This window comes from Armigeres subalbatus, chromosome 3 (genome assembly GCF_024139115.2).
Source record: "Armigeres subalbatus isolate Guangzhou_Male chromosome 3, GZ_Asu_2, whole genome shotgun sequence".
NCBI classification, from domain to species: Eukaryota; Metazoa; Arthropoda; class Insecta; order Diptera; family Culicidae; genus Armigeres; species Armigeres subalbatus.
Genome location: NC_085141.1, coordinates 282726275 through 282747876, shown reverse-complemented (window position 1 = coordinate 282747876; position 21602 = coordinate 282726275). Strand labels below are relative to the sequence as shown.

General features: G+C 44.2%; 1 protein-coding gene across 1 annotated transcript; it reads left to right on the top strand.

Moving 5' to 3' along the window:
- The first annotated feature begins 1322 nt into the window (after positions 1–1322).
- LOC134220074 (uncharacterized) lies at positions 1323–19613 on the top strand. The gene is made up of 5 exons (XM_062699030.1): positions 1323–1380; positions 18306–18458; positions 18519–18794; positions 18851–19107; positions 19166–19613. The coding sequence occupies exons 1-5, from the start codon at positions 1323–1325 to the stop codon at positions 19592–19594; spliced, it is 1173 nt and encodes a 390-aa protein (XP_062555014.1). The 3' UTR covers positions 19595–19613.
- Positions 19614–21602: the final 1989 nt, after the last annotated feature.

The window sequence follows — 21602 nt, the reverse complement described above, 5'->3', positions numbered from 1 at the left end:
ATTTTATTTGGGGTCTCCAGTAGCCAGGCGTAGGATTGCCAATGCGGAGATGACGAGTTTGATTCTCGGTCCTAGGATGTTTTCGGGTTGGAAACATTCTCGACTCCCTGGGCATAGTGTATCCATTGTACTTGCCACACAAGATTCAAACGATTCAAACAAGATTCATGCAATGGCGGGAAAAGAAAAGTTTTCAATTAATAAGTGAGAAAATGCTAAAAGGTGAAAAGCAGGCCAAGTTCTAGTTGGAATGTAGAGCCATTGAAGAAGAAGTAGAAGAAGAAGATTTTATGAAAATCCAAGTCACTGGTATAGAGAAAAGAATGGCCCTGGGAACAAAAGGTTGTTGAATTCCCCCAGGATTTTGCCTATGGATAATCAATCTGAAAATTTTAGCTCAATAGTTTGCTGCATAAACTAGCGCTTTTGATTTGAAGTTTCTATGGGGCTTTCAGCAAAAATATATGGAAAATATACCTTCCCAGCTCTTCTGTTCTGGAAATTGGTTCTCAATGTTCAAATGAACTCGGTGCTCGCATTGGTCTAGAATGTTTGCGGGTAATTATTTCTTGACTCACTGGTTATAGTTGGTTATAGTGCCATTGATTGCCTTCCGAGAGAGATTTCATTATTCATACTCGTCTACACTTAAGATTTTCAATCCATTACTCGGAATATTGTGACAGCAATACAATAATCGAGACGGTGATACTTGCTTGAACAGCTTTTAGTCTTATGATATGTAGGTCCATATTAGGTGGGATGTTGTTTCCGCGGCAAATATACATCATGAGGCTAAAAGCTGAGCAACGAACCAACCTATAATGACGGAAGCATGTTCAGATTACCTTTAATTTCTCTCTGAGCAATTTTATAATCAGTGTTGATTGTAAACGATTGAAGATAGGATCAAATAACAAAATTTATGATTTAGTAGCCGTATTATCAAGAAGCCCTGGGTGTCGTGAAATAATAGGGTGGATCAAATAGTGGTTTTTGTCCACATTTTACTTTTATGTAAAATATATTGTTATACGATTCGTTTTTTTTCTGTCAAATTTGCATGAACAATTCGGTTTACTGCACTTGTGCATATCATTCCTTTGAAGTTTCTTGCAACCACACGTTTCTACGCAAAAAAGTAATCGTCTTAATGTCTGCATATCACCTTGTTGTAGTTCACATGCGTAGTCATATTCGTCGGCGTCTGGATTCGATAAGGCAAGATGCGAATCTCAAAGATATGAATTTTTCTATAAAAATGCCCCCCAATAGCAACGTGGAGTGGCAGTAGAGTTCGATAACCGGCAAATTTCGTAGCGATGAGAAGAATCGCGAGATTAATTGTGCTCACCGTGGCATTGGAACTTGTATGGGGGCGTAAGTGACATATATGGAAATTGAACCTTATTTGGTGCGTGGTTTGTGTTAATTGAACTGCATTTTTACTTAAAGTGAGTACACTATGCTGCAAGCTCAAATCTTCCTGATGTACTTACAGGATATTGATGTATTATAAATGATAGAGAGTTTACTCGATTGATGTTTTCCCTTCTTCGGTTATATTATATCCTACTATCTTTTAAGGACAAGCCGTGAGTTTATGTAGCAATATGGGCACTGTAAAAATTTAGAAATTGGTTTAGGTTAAAATCCAGTCACGGACATTTAGATTTTGTTTTGTTTAAATTATTCGAGAAGTGTTGAAGTGGAAAACGAAGCGAAGCTAAATGCAATTTTGTGCTGAAGCGCTGTCATGAATTTATCATTTTTTGGTGTGGAAAAACACAGCGAGTGACATTGTTGCCTCGCAGGAGATTAGAAGAAAATTTACCCTGCGATTGAAATTGTGATTGCAGTTCATATGAGTAAGTGAGTGACACTGCACGAAAAACCTGAAAATACCTTTGCAATTCAATAGTGCTAGTAGATGAGAGTGGTCGATTTGAGTTATAGTCATCTTTGGTACTTACGAGCTTAGTCCTTAATGAGCACCATCTTCGTGGTCACAATGTGCCGAAGTTTTTTTTTTTTATGCCAGTACCTCAATGCAATGATCGATTTGTTTCATTTTCATTCGTAGGAAAAATAAACTGATATTTCTTCAAATTCAACCTTTTGCAACCACATTAGTTAACATTAAGTTGAAACAAAATGTAATCATCTGGTAGTTATATTGCGTATTTCGTAATTAGTCAAGATATCAACCTTTGTATTTCATTGCATTATCTTAGACACTTTTGAACGAAATGGCACATCGTAATAAATAGCAAATAATTAGTAGTCGTATTTACTGGTTTACTGGTCATTTAAAATATTTAATAGTTCATTAGTCATACTTGCGTACAAAAATCAGCTCAATTCGTCGAGCTGAGTCAATTGGTAAATGGGCCTCTGGGAGTCAGATCAAAAGTCATAGTAGTCATAGAGAACAGACGTTGCCGCTGTACTTACATGGTTGTGATATTTTTTGTACTGTTAATTTTGAAAAAGTTTGCTATTTCACCATTACCCCGTGCTAAATCAGCCCTGGCACTATAAAAAAGTGCCATGACGCATAGTGGGAAAAAAAAAGCTAAGGGGTGCTTAATTAAAGGCCGCTACATAGCTTTGCAAAATAGTGTTTCCGAACGTAAAAATGCGTAGAATCGAATAGTGATGGTTTCATGTTGGTCAAACTTCGGTGAATAGTTCATTTTACCCTTTTCTCCCCTATTTTCATGGGAAATATTAGAACACCATAATCACACTTGTTTTAATCATATCTAGGAAATTTGCAAAGTTCTGAATTCTGATAATATATTGTTAACCGAATAGAGGAAGTATTCTCATTTCCGGACGTACAGTGTTGTCTTTTTTGCCCAATTTTTCCCATGTTATGTTAACAAATAGATTCATCATATGGTATTAGGAACTGAGGGAAAACAGAGTGAATTTATATCTACTGTCATAATGAATAACGTTTACACAAACTTTTTAGGGGTATATTTGTTGTGCAGCCTTCGGCAGTTGTCCATTTAGACCAATTCTCCCCACATAATTGTGATAACTAGATAAAACATTCCGTTTTAGAGCAAGATTACCGGTGGTGAGTTTAAGCCGTTTGGCAGCGCAGTATCATTACTTGACACTTTACCGGTCGCTACTAAACGCGCTGCTATAACAGTAGCGCGACTGACAGGTGACCAAATTTGGTAGCGCGATAAGAGCGCTGCCATTTTATGAACTGTCAACTGTCAAACGTCACCGGTACGGAATACAGTAACCAAATTGAGAGCCGAAAATAGTGACCGATACGGAAACGAGTGACGAAACTAAAATGAAAGCGCTGCGCGGGTGATTAAAATGCTCGCGACCGATAATGATGCTCTTAGAAATAAAAGAAGCTTTTAGGGTTCTTTCACAAATTACATAACGCAAAAATTGACCAATTTCAACCCCCACACACCCCCTCGTAACGTTTTTTATATGAAAGGGTTCTGAAATTTGTATGGGCCGTAACGCTCTGATAGGTACCCTCCCACCCCCTAAAGCGTTATGTAATTTGTGAATGGGCCCTTATTTAACTGTGCTGTATATAGTAATTATGTCTACTGAATTCAATAAAGAAGAACTAATGTGCAACCTCCGTCAGTTGCCCGTTTTGCCCAATGCTCCAATGTTTGAATTAGATGAAAGTAAGAACGAATTCAATACAACTGTACTACTTGGCGGAATCTAGTGCAGGAAATATCATGTATACCATGGCAATTATCCGTTTTACACGACTCTCCACACTTATTGGCAAATATCAGATACATCATCTGATATTCTGAAGAGAAAAGCAATAAAAGTGCATTAAAAATCATTGTTCTTTTTTAATATTATGTGATGGAAATTTAATTGGGGATGCCTTTTTTGTGCAGCCTTCGTCAGTTATCCGTTTGGCCCGATTCACCTCACTTTCTTTAAAATATCACCCTTTTTCTAAATTTTGCGAACTTAAGGTGATTATAAAATGAAGCCCGTGGTGAATTTCAAATACACCACTCGTTTATCTACATACATTTCCAAAACCCCAAATCTGGCGTAATAGTTTTCGTCATTGGCGTAACTAATGAAAAATTCTAGGGGGGGCTAACTTTTTTTCAAACTTTTATATTTTAACACTTATAACACAGAAAGTTTACCATTTTCGCTTGATTCAACTGATGTATATTGTTGATCTACCAGATATCAATGTAATGGACGACTTAAATATTTCAAATGATGTTCATCGACGCTCAGCCCTGTTACAAAAACCAAGGAATCTCGTAGGATTTCTAAAATCCTTGATAGGTTCACAAAACCATAGGTGTTAACCGTAAATAGAATGTGAAGCACGATCCTGATTTTTAAAGGATTTTTTTATTTGCTTCGAACCTAGAATACATTATAAATTAAATATTGAATAAATTAGTTAGTTAAACTCTTTTCGCCAGCTTTGAATTCAGTGGCCTGGCAATTCCTACGAGCTTTCAAACGGCGATCTAACCACAACAAACTAACGTTTCTTTTCTGTTAGAATAACTTCTAGGATAATTTAAAAAATCAGTTTTACATCCCAATACAACTTATTGGTCGTTAATTTTCAATTTAGTTAAAAAAAAAACAAATTAACAAGTTAACACATAGGAACATTTAACACATCTTTTCTCTCAGTAGGTCTGTTTCACGCCTACTGAGACATTTTCACTGGTTTCATTGCTGCAGCGACTATAGGAGTTTAGAGAATTAAATAGTATGCGGATTTTCTAAAATTCATCCGAAAGAATACAAAGTTCATTCTTATTCAACTTTTAGTTACCTTACTTGAAATCTAATAGTTTTACCGAACCTTTCTCAAGAAGCCTACAGTGATAATTAAAATGCGCTGCATCTTTTAGGATTGGTATTAGTTAGGAAGGTTAAGATCATACGCTCGATTTAGATAACAATTACTCACAAAACCCTGGAAAAACTTGAAAATCTCTAGGAATTGTCCATTATCCATTAAGTACTTGTAATAGTAATAAATAATATATTTTTTAATACACTTGTTGATGAGGTATTTCCTTTGGTATTTCATAAGTAATTACGTGTTTTGAGCGATCCAAAATTTGTCGTGAGCAAGCCTTATAACAATTGCTCAAAGCTCAAAAACTTGAGCGAATAGATTGCTGTAGTGTTTCGAAAAGAGTAATTGGATAATGAAGACAATCCTTTCTCTGCATTTACCCCCGTATATAATCAGTGGACTAGATATGCGTAATACTTATACAAAGTAACATTTTTTTAGGGGGGGCTAGCCAGATCCTAGGTGGGGCTATAGCCCCCCCTAGCCCCCTGTAGCTACGCCAATGGTTTCCGTACAGTGCCGAAACTCAAATTATGATTGTTCAACATAACTAAGCAAACGATCTGCCATTATTTCAGCCCCATACTCGTTATGGTTCTTTCATCTCGTGTTCTTGAAAAAAATATTGGAAAAGCACGTGGTTTACAAAATGGCCGATTTCTGGCTTCATTCTATAATCACCTTAAAAACGGAATCATATGTCACGGAATCTTATGCAGTAAATATCAGACCACCGCACTACTGCCGTTATCTGAAAAAGTGACGTATACGCCGTTGGACTCATGGACGATGGGAATTTCATTAGTGTTACCGCCGTGGGTGAGAATGGGTCATCGCTCTTACCGGCAGCCTGGAGGTCGTAGAGTAAAATCGTTCAAAAAGGTCTCTATTTTAGACTTCTTGCCCTCATATACATTCAATCCATTCTACAAGCCAGGGTTTGCAGAAATCGCTCTCAATTAGATAACGAACAACGAAAAAGAGAGGCAAAATCTGCTCCGAATCATAACAAGCCATGATAACAAATTTATCAAACTTGTATAGGGCACTGCACGGAAACATCTCTATCTCTTTCGTTCCTCATTAATTTTGACGTTTACTGGCCTTGTTGTTTTCAAATTTCTTTGCAGCGAAAAAGAGACAAAGCAGTCCGTGCAGTGCCCTATACTGCCGTCATAGGCATATTTGTCCCATGTTTGCTGGGATTTCCTATATATTGGACAGTTATGCGTATAACGGCAGTATACAAGTGCTAAAAAACAGAATCGGATAGGGAGCCCCTACAGAAAAATTGTGATTCTCGCTTTGTTTTCGCTCATTTCGTGTTGGTTACTGCACAGCACAGCTGTGTAGAACAAGTTGAAATGCATCATCAGAGCCAGTGCTACCCGCGTTTAGAGCTTTCTAAAAGAAATTTATAATGGGGTATAGCCTCCCGAATCAGTTCACTCAGCGAACTGGACTATCGAAATTCATAACTGGCGCCTTATGAATCTTCGACCGATTATTCCAACAACAGTGCTTCTTATACGCAGTTACCTTCTCGAGTACTCAAGCGTCGATGGGCGTGAGGTCTACATACCGGCCTCCCGACCTCGACGTCCATGGTTCGAACCCAGTCTGCCGCACTTAACTTTTTTTTAAATGAAAATCATCATTCATAAGGCAACATATTGGAATTCATACCGATTCCTTGTGGCAAATTTTCATAAGGCGTTTGATTGGAAATCATACCTCCATTTTCCTCAGTGTTCTCCATCGTGACAGCTTGCGAAAAAAGTCTCTCGCGCTATGCTACATATCGTATATGTAAACAGAGATGATAAGTGAGAGACTTGTTCATTCTCTTTAGGATTCAATCCCTGCTACAAGCATTCAAAGCAGTTGAAACAGTGACCCATTCTCAACCCCATTTGACCCATTGTCACCCCCGACGACGGTACGTCTGTTTGTGTTTTAATTTCAAAATCCATGTATCTTGGAATTTTTTTTTGTTTTTGTTTGGAACTTTTATTAAAATCAAGGGGAATAATTATTCTTTGATCTACATGAATACCCTCCCCCGTTCAATGATTGAGTAAACTAGGTGCATCAGAAGCGTAATTTTAGGCAATGTTATAGAAAACTGATTATATTTGATGATGTTATAGTCCTGAGATCAGCTCTTAAGACAAGAGCTATTCAATATAGTGAGATTTAGATAGTGATAGTGAGGCTGCAAACAGACATTCAAGGCCATCCAATACATTCTGAAAGTGATGTCCTTAATAACTATGGCAACTTTTGAAACATATATCGTCTGCACTTGATAGCTAACCAACCCAATAGCAATCCAGCATATCCATGTAAATCTCTAGATCCCTTGTCAATGCATCATTATTCAAATAAGTCCATACTGCCCATGATTTCATAGTTGACTTAACAACCATTGTACTTTCGCGTCTATTTCAAATAATTTAGGGAAAAACACCGTAAATTTAAAACATTCTAATCCGCAACACTTAAATGAGGCTTGAAACAAGCAACGTATCGATGTTGCAGCGGTTGAATTACCCTAGTAAACGCGCAGTAAGTTAAATTCGTTGAAATTTCGAATGGTTGATACGTCAACTATGAAATCATGGGCAGCATAGCAGATGCTTAACGTTCTTCAAATTACATATTCTGAAGTTCAGATCAATTCTGACAGGTCAGCTTCGCCTGATACCAAACCTATAGTGACCCATCATGTGCGACACATTACCAGCGTCAACTTCGAAGCCTTATCACTGCAGAAGACTGAAGCAACATTAGTGAAAGTTGCAAAAAAACGATGTTCTGACTGTGTGCCACAACTGGCGTGGCAACATGCTACAGTACATTGTTCTGAAAGTTCTTTGCAAAGATCTCCTAATTCGGATACATGGGAAGATAGACACGACTCTTCGACGGCAGCAGGCAGGCTCCGCCCCGTGATGCGATGCCATTGCGCATGTAGCAGGTCAACGAATTCCAAGAATCGCTCTATTACTTAGTCACTTACGGATCCTGTACACCACGAGTGGTGCAAATAGCCGACAAAAAAGATCTCCATCCTAGGTGATGTCCAGCTATTACCTTAACCTGTCGCCAAGTTAGATTTCGGTAGACTTAATTTCTTTAGAGAGGCTACGCCGCTATGATCCTCTGGGTCTTCCTCTGCTGCGATGCCCAGCTGGCTTCCGACCTAATGCTTCATAACAGATTTGATTTCCGCCCCTTCGTAAGGTGTGGCCGACCCAGCCTAACTTACGTTTCCGGATTTCAGTTGCTATGGGCCTCTGGCGACAACGACAACGAATTATCTACCGCAGACATGTGCAGCCGCTGGGTGTTCTCCGCTGATTCACACCATTTGGTGCTCATTAAACACAAAAAAGCTAAGAAATATGTGGGGCGCCCCTAGACTCCGGGGTTCCGGACAAAATTGTCAGCCTCACCGAAGCGCAATATGGAGTTTTCACTGTCAAAATCCTGCACAACGGAGCCCAATAAAATATAAATTTCAGTAGATATCATGAAAAGGGGGATCAAATCTCTCCAAATTCTAAGATTGCATGCGCTGTCAAATTCCATAGCATAGATCGTTCATGAATATGCACCGCAAATCGGAAAATCTGCGTACACCCGATTCTTTTTTTACACGGGGGATGCGTTCCGTGTAAAAAAAGTTTTCAGTTAAAAATTCGAAAATCCGTGTAATTTTTTTTTATGATTTCTCGACGAATTATGCAAAATGGAGCTGCTTTGCAAAAAATCCTTGTAAAACAGAATCGGGTGTAGGTATTTCAGAGGGAAAATCTCGGGTACTTATTCAAAAGGACGTATGTGATTTTGTAAACAAAGATTCGAACGTCGATTACCCACCTCTGAAGGCACACCCACGCAAACCATCACCTCCGACAGGTGGGGGAGGGTTTCGGCTACCTGTTAGTGGTGTTGGTTTGCGTGGGAGTACCATCAGATTGGACAAATCGACGTATGAATCTTTGTTTACAAAATCACATACGTCCTTTTGAATAAGTACCCGAGAAATATTCAAAAAATAAGAGAGCATCTTTCTACTTTTATCAAGGCAAGCTTTGGAGAGGAAACAAATCCTCTTGAATATTTTTAAATTCGGTTTATGAAAGCATTGATACATCGGAAATCAGAAAAGGGGATCAAGTCTACCTAGCCTTCCTTAATAAGACCACGGTAGGTGGGGAAGCATTGAAGATGGTCGGAAACCTTCAGCATCCTCGAAGCCAGCCAGCATCGAACGGCGGAACCAAATCATAGAAGCATGGATCAATTACGCCAGGGCAGATCCAACGAGACACGGAGATCCGATTAGTCTAGTTAATGTAATAAACCTCGAATCCTCGAATACTTAAGTCTAACATGAGATCTGTGTTGCTATACGCCAGTAAGAGTATTATTTATCAACCGATATCCACGTTTTACAACTCGGGCCCGGTAGCCTCACAACTGGAACCTGAATTCTAAGCCCGATCGACGATGTCATCGAGAACCGATATCAACATAAACTCGGAAACGAAAAATCAAATGAAGGTAAGCCGGCCAAACATCACGAGCGAGCGGAGACGAAAACAGGGCATTGCAGCTGAGGCAGATCTAGGATCTCGTGGTAACAAAAAGGAAATAGACGAACCCTTACTAGGATCCAAGTCAAGCAGCAGCCGCCAAAGATGGAGATCTTTTGCGTTAGCCATATGTACTAGAGTGGGGCGTCATGGTCATTTTTTCAAATCAATGGTTTTTCGAAGCCATTTTGGGTCCTGAACAACTGTGCAGAACCTTGATCTCACTTGATCGGACGAATTTTGCGTTTTTCCATACAACTGCGTCCCACTCTAATATGTACCCTAAGGCACAATGACAAAAATCTTCCTAATTGACAGGAACGTGCTTCGTGAGCTGACGTTGTGATACCCTTAGTGTTTTTTTTTCTTCCTAAACAATGGAGGGGGAATCTGCTCAACAGACATCCTGGGTTGACCAGGAAGTGCTGGGTTAGGGGCCACCTCCAATGAGGGAGGCAGGACTGCATCCCCGACCAGCTAAACCGTTTCCATTGCCGCCAAGCCCATCGTCCCTTCGGTACAACCAGAAAGTAATGCTTCAAAGGGGGGCCAGTGCATGACGCACCCTCGAGGCTAGCTGCGTGTCCTTGCAGCATCGAACATCGTGACTCGCTTTTTTAGAAGAACACCATGGTATCGTGCCAGCGCATTGCCGGTTTTCCAGGTGGCCTTACCACGCCCTATGTCCTCGGAAGGTGGGCAGGGTCGACTTCGCGCCTGCTTCCCTCTGCACGACTGGTATCAAGAATGATGATGCCGCGTGCACCCCAAATTGACCTTTCTGCGATAGGGCCTATTTGCCAGCACACAGAGGGACTTGCCGACGCGGTGCCTACGCCTGCCCCAGACTTGACGAAGACCCCTTTCCGTCCTCGGGCTCGGAACCCGCCCGGTTGACCAACGCCGCGAAAGCGACGATACCATGTTGTTCTTCACGCGGCCACTTGTTCGATAAAAGGATCGAGTTCGACCACAGGGCACCGGTATGACCCATGAAGCCGACTTCGAACCCTTGGACCACCTCTTATTTGCGCCTGAACTAGCCATTCCTCGAGTCCACGCGCCACCTTCTGTGTAGCTCCGAGACGATTTGGACGATAGCCGATAAAACGGCGTTCCAGCCAACTTAATCTTTACACATCCTCCGGACTAGGTTGTCCGCGGTAGTGTCCAGACCACATGTGGCAAGCATGTGGTCACGCATTGTGCGAAAACGCGGGCACACGAACAACACGTGTTCCGCCGTTTCCTCTAAACCTACGCACACCGGACACTCGGGCGAGGCCGAGTGTCCAAACCGGTGTAGGTACTGTCTGAAGCAACCATGGCCTGTAAGGACCTGGGTCAGGTGGAAAGTGATTTTTTCCCCATGGCGCCTCTTGACCCACGTACCTATCTCCGGTATCAACCTATGTGTCCATCTACCCTTAGTGGAACTGTCCCACGCACGCTGCCATTTGACCATTGAGGCCAACCTGACAGTCCTACGGATGCCTCTCGTGCCGCGCATTTCGAAGCACTCTATGTCTTCACCGATAACGATGTCAATAGGCATCATACCGGTGATGACGCAAAGTGCATCGTGCGACACGGTACGGTACGCGCTCGCAACTCTTAGGCACATGAGCCTATACGTACTTTCTAACTTCGTTCTGTAGCAGTTGATACGCAGGGCCGTGCCCCAAGATGGCCCCCCATACCTCAGTATGGACAGAGCAACGCTAGCCAGAAGCTTGCGCTTGCTGGCATAAACCGCAGAGCTATTGGACATCATCCGGGACAATGCCGCTATAGCTGTGGAGGCACGCTTGCAGGCGTAATTGACGTGGCTACCAAAGGTGAGCTTATTGTCGATCATTACCCCCAAGAGTTTGATGAAGCGTTCAGAGGTGACCGTGCAGTTGCCTGCCCTTATCACCGCTTGTTGCTCCGACTTTCGGTTGTTAACAACAACCACCTCAGTCTTATGGTGAGCCAGTTCTAACTTCCTGGAACTCATCCACTCCTCCACAATTGCGATCGTGTGGGCTGCAGTCAACTCCACCTCTTCGATCGATTCGCCGTAGACCTCCAGCGTAATATCGTCAGCGAAGCCGACGATTGCCACGCCCACCGGGAACTTCAACCTCAAGACACCGTCGTACATGACGTTCCATAACACCGGACCCAGTATGGAACCTTGCGGAACCCCTGAGGTTATGTCAACGCACTTCCGACCCGCCTCCGTGTCGTATACCAGTACTTGATTCTGGAAGTAGCTTCCGAGAATCTTGTACAGGTACTCGGGAATTCCAAGACGCAGGAGCGCATCTGCAAAAGCTGCCCAACTGGCACTATTGAAAGCATTCCTCACGTCGAGAGTCACTACTGCACAATAGCGAACTCCCCTCCTCTTACGCTGGATAGCTATCTCCGCGGATTTGGTAACCGACAAGATAGCGTCTACGGTCGACTTACCCTTTCGGAAGCCAAACTGGTTGCTCGATAGACCATCCGCACCCTCCGCACAACCTGTTGAGGATGATCTTCTCGAGCACCTTCCCCGCCGTATCAAGCAGGCATATTGGTCTATATGCCGACGGATCCCCCGGTGGTTTTCCCGCTTTTGGCAATAGGACCAAGCTCTGCCTTTTCCATGCTTCAGGGAAGACTCCCTCGTCCAGGCATCTCTGCATAACAGATCTGAACATCTCGGGAGCCTCGGCAATGGCCGCTTTGATGGCCAGGTTCGGAATACCATCCGGTCCTGGCGCCTTACCTACACTAAGGGACTGTGCAATCCCCGCAAGTTCCGCCACCGTTACTCTTCCTTCGTCGGCCACCCTGGCCCGTGGGCCATGGCCAGGGACCGTGGCCAGGGACTTGGGTCGTGACGTGGGAAGAGCCTCGCGATGATCCTCTCCAGCATCTCTGGAGACCGCTCTGTAGGGGCCATCGCCCCACGTGTCTTGGCCATTACGAGCCTATAGGCGTCACCCCATGGATTCGCGTTGGCACTTTGACACAGACCCTCGAAACAGTCGTTTTTGCATGTTCTAAGCTCAGTCTTCAGAGCGCCTCTAGCAGCCACGAACGCCACCCGTCGTTCAACACGCTCCTCTTCTGTGCGTGCTCGCTGCATCCACCTCCTTGCCCGTAGGCAGGTGCGGCGCAGGTTCGCAATTGCTTGAGTCCACCAGTAAGCCGGTGGTCTCCCATTCCTAGGGTGGACTTTCCTAGGCATGGTGGCACGCGAGAGTACTGTTACCAGCTGCTCGCCGCTCACACCGAGAGTATTGTGCTCGCGGCGGAGCGCTTCCTTAAACACCTCGTCGTCGAAGTATGATGTCTTCCACATACGAGGACTAGGCCTCGCCCCTTCTTCCGTCCGCTGAATGCTGGTCGTATAGTCGATACTGTAGCGAACCGCCAGGTGGTCGCTGTGAGTGTGGCCATCATCTACCCTCCAGTTCGAACTAATCGTTTGGCCAGGGCTCCAGAACGTAACGTCGATAATCGACTCGGCCCCGTTCCAGCTGTAGGTACTTTTGGTACCGACATTGGCCCAGTCCACATCCAATATGGCCAGGGTTCTGCCCCCGTTGGTTCGTGGAACGGCTTCCCCATTCCACGACCCAAGCGTTGAAGTCCCCCGCTATCACTACCGGCCTACGCCCCATCAAGTTAGCCGTCAAACAATCTAGCATACGACCAAACTGCTTGACCGACCATCGAGGAGGCGCATAGCAGCTGCAGAAGAAGACACCGTTGACTTCGGCAATGACGAAGCCCTCGTGTGTCGAAGACACCAACTCTGGGACTGGGAATTTCCCCGTTGTCCATATCGCCGCCATTTTAGACCCATCGGTGACCCAATTACCGTTCCTGGCGGGTACCCGGTAAGGATCTGCTATGATGGCGATATCCGTCCCCATTCAGCAACTGTCTGACACAGCAGTTGCTGGGCTGCATCACAGATGGTTCAGGTTCAGCTGCGTTACCTGCACTGTGATTTTGCAGCACGCTTAAACGCCGGACACTTCGAACCACCCATGGGGTGCTTGCTGTTCGCAGCTTTGCTGGAACAGATCAAACAGTTGGGAGGGTTTGTGCAGCATTGTGCCTTATGTCCCTCCCTCCGCAGCGTCGACAGAGCTTGCTTCTGTCAGGGCCTTTGCAGTCCCATTGCTTGTGCCCCGGTTCCAGGCACTTGAAGCAAACTTCGGGTTGCTCATATATGCCCACAGGGCATACCGACCACCCCACCTTGACGCTCCCTAACTTGACTACCTTGGAGGCGTCCGCTGCAGGTAGCCGAACCAATGCTACCTGTGTCCCTGCCGGACCTTTCCGTAGCCGAACGGCTGCGGTGGACGCCTCCACTTCGCACTGTCGCCGCAGTGCCGTGACGAGCTCTTCGACTTCGGTGATCTCGACCAGGTCTTTAACCCTTAGATTCACCTTCGTCGTGAGTGCCCTCACCTTGACCGTCTCGCCTAGGACTTCCTCCGCCAACTTCTTGTAGGCGGCGCCCTTTTGCGAGACGCCCCGCTTCAGCTCAAGGATCATCTCGCCCATCCGGGTACGTCTTATTCGACGTACGTCGGCGCCGAGTTCACCGAGCTTGACGTCACTCCTCATCGCCTTCAAGGCGTCCGAGTACTTAGCCTCGTCCGTTTTGATGACTAGGGCATCGCCCCTGGAGCGATTGGCGCCTACCCTAGACTTCTTGCTACCCTCATTCGCCTGGGCCTTCTTTTCGGCCATTGACGTCTTCGGTTTCCTCTTGTTCTTGACCAGGGTCCAGGAGGCGTCATCCCCCTCTATTTCCCTGGTCTGGGGCGGCTGAGAGCTCTCAGCCTGCCGTAACCCCTTACCACCGTCTTTCCTGGGTGGACGGACCTTTCCAGGTCCTTCCTCCCCCGGTTTTGGAGGTACCTGGCCGGGGTTCAGCTTCCCAGCCCCACTACCTTTGTTCGGGGTAGTAACCCTCCGCGTTTTGGGGCGGCCCCCAGGGAGCTCATCCCCTGGAGACTGTCTCCCCCGTTTTTGTGTCTGCTCCGTTGGAGCAGCCACCCCCGACGTGCCTGCGAATACTTGAGCCTCAGTCTGGGTAGACTTTGGCACCACCGTCTTCGCTGGCACGCCCTCGGTCGATTCGACCTTGCCCAAATCCGCGAATTCTTGGGCCTCAGTCTGGGTAGACCTCGACTCCATGGATTTCACGTGTTCGCACTTGGCCGTACCGACCCCCGTTTCCAGCTTGGCGTCCAACATCGACTTTCGAAGTTTCAGCAAGCTCCTCTTGAGGTCCTTACTGATATTATGCTTCGATGACGCAAAGTCGATGATGACGTCCAGCTGTTCCGTCGCCACCTCGAAGGCCGAAAGCCCGTCGCGTTTGCGGTTCATCGCCTCCGCAAGCCATGGGCCGTCAATAACCTCTACCGGCGTTTTTTTAGCCGAGAGGAAGGTTAAGTGACCCACGCTGGCGCTGCGCACTGAGCTGCCGACTATTGCCTCTGGCCTCCTAGGCGGAGACCTGAACAACCCACCTCTTGCGAAGGGGTTGTCGCCTACACTACTACCACTAGTTGAAGAATTGTCTTGGTTTTCCATTTTGATCCCACGAGTTGCTCGGGAAAAGAGGTCCACCATGACGCGGTAAGGGACAATTACTGTGGGGGGTGCCCAGGTACCCCACAGGCTCCGTTATAGGCCTAGCTTATTATTTCACCCCCCTGACCATGCATCCCCTCGGCACGGGTCGCTTGACGCCTTGGGATTAGGGGTTAGGGACGATGGTCCCGGTCTAACTCGCAGTGGCCATGAGGAGGGGTCGTCAAGCCCTTGGACAAAGTCCCTGCTGCCCCATTAGATACCCTTAGTGTGCTCAGACCCATTAGTTAGTGAGTGAGAATTGGCTCCTACTCAATGAGCGTCGCCAATACATAAGTGCTGAGAAGGAAAACAACTCTGTAACTTTGATTAGCTCTTTTTACAGGGAAAATAAATTTATTCTAGCTTACTTTAAAAAAAAGTTTTACTTGTCATGATATTCGTAACTCCTGAAAAACAAGGTTGTGTCTAGTGTCTTGTATCTTGCTCCCATATGGAGTCCCGACGTTATCCTTCACCCGCAAGCCACAACGACGACCTAATGGCCCTGTTGCTAATTCAGGAGAAGAGCGCCTAGGTAACAATTACTCATCCTGAACGTTGGACCAGTAATGAATTTCCAGGAATGTTCAACCATATGTGCATCAAGTAAACCCGTTTTCTAGAAAACGAGATGTTCGAGAATCTCCAAAACATTCTCGAGATCAACCCAAGCAAGGCATCTTATAGATCATTCATCGCCTTCGCAATGTCCTTACCGTCGGTATATACCCAATCCAGTTCAATAAGTATATGCGAATCACGTGAACCCAATTTTCTCCAACACGCAATGTTCAAGGCTCTGCAAAACATTATCGAGGTCAATCCAAGGAATCTACTAGATCAACCATCAGCCTTTGTCATGTCCTCATCGTCGGAATATACTCAATTCGGTTCAATAAGCGTATGCGAATCACGTAAACCTTTCGATACGAGATGTTCGAGATTCTCTAAAACGTTCTCGAGTTCAGCTCAAGGTATCTACCAGATCAGAACTATTGCACTGTCCTCATCGGAATATCTGGAGTGATATTCGATATGGGCGTACATCCGCTTGAAAACAAACATTTGGGGTATAGTTTTCGTCGAATGGTAACATTTTGCCGGAACTAATTTCCGTGTCTGCCTTTTCTGGCTTGTTTTGACATGAATTTACATTGTAAATATGTAGGGCCAAATCACTTCTGAGATACCCACTCCGGCATATGCGCATCATGTAAAACTATAAAACCAAACGAGAAGTTCAAGATTATACTTAAAGTTCTCGAGCTCAACCAAAGGTATCTACCAGATCAACCAAGGCCTTTGCATTGTGCTCGTCATCGGAATATATTAAATTTGGTTCAATAAGCTTATGATGATCTTGTTTCCATGAAAATGAAATCTCAAAGGTCCTTCAAAAGTTAAGATCAAGATATCTGCCAGATGTACAATGGCTAAATCTGTCGAATGTTCTCTGCTTCAGGATGTTTTGATGAACCAAAAATGGTCTGTAATACAATCGACTTTCCATTAGTCGCTAATGAAAGGACCATTGACTCAAGTATCGAGATGTAGAACAGAAGTCCCTTGGAAGATTGTTAGAAAGGACCATCAGAGTGACCGTGAAAATATTTGTAAGTATAACATAATTTGTTTCCATGAGTCAGTATAGAACATCAACTCATGGAGAGTACTCTGTAGCTTGTGCAAGTAATGAGTGAATACTTTTCAGCTCAATGAAGCTGCTAAGATATTTAACGACGCACGGATACATTATTCAGGACTTGGTTGAACGGGTAAATCACATGATCTGAATTAAGGGACGTTTTGGAGAACCAGGAAGGTATGCAGTAGCTTGTAAAAGTAATAAGAGGAAGCTCATCAGCTCAATGAACCTTGAACTTACGCAGTTATTAACATGTGGCTAGAAGATAACCTTATGCCCAAGAAAGTAAAGAAAATTTCCAATGCCTGAACCACGGAAAACGAATTTGTTTTGCAGCCGCGTATGCCGCTAATATTTAATGTATCTAATTTAATTATAGATATTTTCTTGAACGGATTTGTTATCCTACCTCCAGATTGAGTAGTGGTTCATCGCTTTATCATTCATTTAATTTATTTAGCTTACATCTAAACAGATAATACACAATACACGGCTCGAGGTCGCATCTATCCATCTTTGATTGGGCTTAACTTTCCAATTGTCGGTCTGAGTTAAGGTGATTATAGAATGAAGCCAGAAATCGGCCATTTTGTAAACCACGTGCTTTTCCAATATTTTTTTCAAGAGCACGAGATGAAAGAACCATAACGCGTATGGGGCTGAAATAATGGATGATCGTTTGCTTAGTTATGCTGAACAATCATAATATGAGTTTCGGCACTGTACGAAAACTATTACGCCAGATTTGGGCTTTTGGAAATGTATGTAGATAAACGTGTGGTGAATTTGAAATTCACCACGGGCTTCGTTCTATAATCACCTTAATCCTCCTGTACAACATGAGCGTTTGAATCTCCTATGATGGTTTTGACGTCGTGGATTGGGCAGCTGTCGTGCTCACGTTCCAGCTGCGCATAGAATGCGTCTTTATTATCATCAGTGCTTCAGAAGTGTGGGCTATGAACGTTGATTATGCTGAAGTTGAAGAACCGGCCTTCGACCATCAACCTGCACAATCTCTCAGTGATCGGCCATCGACCACCTGATCACGCGTCTTCGCATATCGCCCATTACTATGAAAGCTGTTCCCAGATCGTGTGTGTTGCCGCAGCTCTGGTAGATGGTATAATTTCCTCTGAACGTGCGCATCATTGATCCAACAAATTTTCTGTAGCGCTACGGTGCTGGATCAATGGTCCTTGAGTACATCGGCGAGTATGTGTATGCTCCCGATGAAGTTGAGAGATTTGCAGTTCCACGAACCGAGTTCCAACCGCTAGTCCCTTTTCGTCGCTGTGGTCTTTGCCGATTGTTCCGATCTTTTGTTGATTATTCGTTGCGTGAGTTTTGTTTTAAAGGCAAAATAGGCTATCTTATTCCTTCAGTTACGCGTTACTGAGCATTTGTCATGCCATCGCTTTATAATCTTACCCTAGTATTGTCCCCTCTTAGGACAGTTTTCAAAACATTTCTACCTTTGCAAAAACTATCTTCATTGTGTTTTTTTTCTCATTAAAACCTTTACCTGAATAAACTCATTAATGAAAATGCATTGTTCTAGAATGTACTGTCAACCTGAGAACCGATTTGGTATCCCCTGAACCGGTATTCTTCCGCACGGCAACTCAGCTGTGGTCCCCCGATGGACCCTCCTTGGTATGGAGTGCTGGCGAAACTACTACCATATCTTGCCAAACAGGAACACTCACAGGATGTACGTATTAGAATAAAGTTATTTTGAAAGTAGGTATTTTAACAAGATTTACATACACAGTTGGTGTTAGTACTGCATCACTCACGTGCCAATCGGGGACTACGTTTACAATTGGTGGAACATCAGTGAGCTCATCTGCCTTGACATGCTCTCAACGTATAACTGGACAACTTACGTCTACTACTACATCGTGTGGTGCTGGCGCTGGTCAGCTAAGGGACATCGGTTTCTTGAATCCTAGTAATCAGTTAGTCACATACATCCAATCATGTTACAACGTCAACACGGCATCCGTTATCTACACTAGACACATAATTCCGGGCCGAGCGATCAACCGTAAGTTTCTAGAGATCATACGGCTGTAACGTAGTAAACTGACAATACGCTTTCAGATGCCATCCAGGAATCATACCGTCCATCGTTCAAAGTAACAGGAACTGCATCGCATGTAAGTCCGGCAACCTCATATACCACAGCTTCACAATCCACTCGGCTGGCAACTTTATTGGGTTCACAAGCGCAGGCTGATCAGTTCATCACCACCAGTTCGTACATGTCGCGTGGTCATCTGGCTCCTGATGCTGATGGTATCTTCCGCTCGTGGCAATGGGCTACCTATTTCTATGTTAACGTGGCTCCACAATGGCAGGTGGGTATAATTAGAGTGCTTTGCCTGAGCTAGAATTATTGATACACGTTCCTCGCAGGTTGTCAATGCCGGTAATTGGTTAACTGTAGAGGGAGCTACTCGTAACATTGCGGGCCGTTTACTCGAAGATGTATTGGTGTTCAATGGTTGCCACGATATCATGACCTTGCCACATGTAAACGGACAGCAGGTTCCCATCACTTTGGAAGCTGGTGGCATCCAGGCTCCTAAATGGTACTGGAAGATTATTAAATCACCGAGTACCAATTCCGGCATCGCATTGATCACCAACAACGATCCTTTCCGTACCAGTATGCCAGCTTCGGAGATGCTATGCCAAGATGTGTGCAGCACATACGGATGGGGTAATTCTAACTACGGTAATTTCGCCCGTGGTTATACGTACTGTTGCACTGTCGCTGCGCTCATGAGTGCAATTCCCGCAATTCCTGCTGAAGCGGCCGTGGCAAATGTACTGCGATACTAACCTAAATGTGAATTAATGAATAAAGTTTATTGCATGTGAAAAACAGTTTATTTATAATCAACTATTAACTCGTAGCTGTGTTCATTAAGCACTTCCACAGTTATTAACTGCGAGGTTTCTAAGCCATGTTACCATTTCTGCATTCGCATGCCCAGGGAAGTCGAAACAATTTCCAATCCAAAAATTGTCTGGAACTGCACCGGGAATTGAAACCAGCCACCCTCAGCTTGGTCTTGCTTTGTAGCCGCGCATCTTATCACACGGTTAAAGAGGGGTATTGCTGCGTAAATCCTCTCGGAGCAGCTCCCCAGTTATTCAATAATGATTTATTTACGTCTATCTTACGTTTATCTGGTCTACTCAATACGTTTTCCGTATTTTTTTTCAGTTTGAACATTAGGCTTTCGTTTTCTATGAACTTAGCATTGATATAACCCCTGTAACGCTTGGTAGACACCTTTGCGTGGTGTGTTACGGTGTAGGATCTACAACGGTCACATTGTCAGCTACATGCAAATCCCTTCCCTAATATCCGTGGTACTTATGAGGGTGTCACTGAGTCGGGGCCCTCTCATTAAGTAAGTACTACAACAAAACTTCCTTCCTATCCCAAGTTACGGTGAACATGGTCATGGTCAGGATTAGTAATTCTAATACTTTTGTGGTTTATGTTCTAGACTGAAATTAAGGACCACACCCACCTTGATATCTGATTGATAGCCTCTTCCACGGCATGGCGATTAATCCCGATAATATCGATATCGGCCTCAAATCCCAGGAGCATATGCGATCTTGTGATAATGGTACCGTTTCTTTGCACACCAGCACTCCTAATCGCTCCCTCGAGTGCTATATTGAACAGCAGATTCGAGAGTGCATCACCCTGCTTCAATCCATCTAAGGTAACAAATGATGTCGATATTTCATCTGCAACCCTGACACTTGATTTCGATCTGTCCAACGTTAAACAAATCAGCCGTATCAGTTTCGCCGGAAAACCATGTTCAAGCATAATTTGCCATAATTCATTCCGTTTCACTGAATCGTACGCCGCCGCCGCCTTGAATTCAATAAACAGATGATGTGTCTACACGTTGTACTTCCGGAATTTATCAAGGATTTGTCTCAGGTTAACATTTGATCCGTCGTTGACCGGCCCACACGAAAACCTGCTTGGTATTCGCCGACGACGGACTCTTCAAGTGGTTTCAATCTGTTGAACAGAATACGGGACATAATTTTGTATGCCAAATTAAGTAGGGTTATTCCTCGGTAATTGGCGCACTCCAGTCTGTGTCCTTTCTTAAAGAGAGGGCAAATGAGACCGTCCATCTAGATAGCAGGCATTTCCTTGTCTTCCTATATTTACGACATAATATGGTGCAGAACTTCATAAAGCTGCTCACTACCATGTTTGAGAAGTTCAGCCGGGAGCTGGTCCTTCCCCCCAGCCTTATTGTTTTTCAGCTCTGTAATAGCTTTTTTAACCTATTCTACACTCACACGCTAAAAATGAACTACTCAAAATTGAGTCGAATCCGACTCATTTTCATTAAAAACGGGACAACTCAAAATTTGAGTAAAAGATACTACTTCAATAAAATGATGATTTCGCGAAAGTTAAGCTTGGCCTTCCATCAATTTTTAATACGACAGATGTGAATCAAGTTTATCTATCTATCTAAGTGCATTTTACGACAAACAGACTCCTAGTTTAAGTGCAATCATCATTTTATTGAAGTAGTATCTTTTACTCAAATTTTGAGTTGTCCCGTTTTTAATGAAAATGAGTCGGATTCGACTCAATTTTGAGTAGTTCATTTTTAGCGTGCAGGAAAGTCGACACATACTTTATGGCAAAAAAACATGTATTTTGAAATATGCATATCATGCGTCGGCACATACTTAATTGCATACAAATTCACACATGGATACTATGACCTACATGGATAGTATGTGTGAACACTCATGCAATGCATGTGGGCGCATGGAATATACACACTTAAAA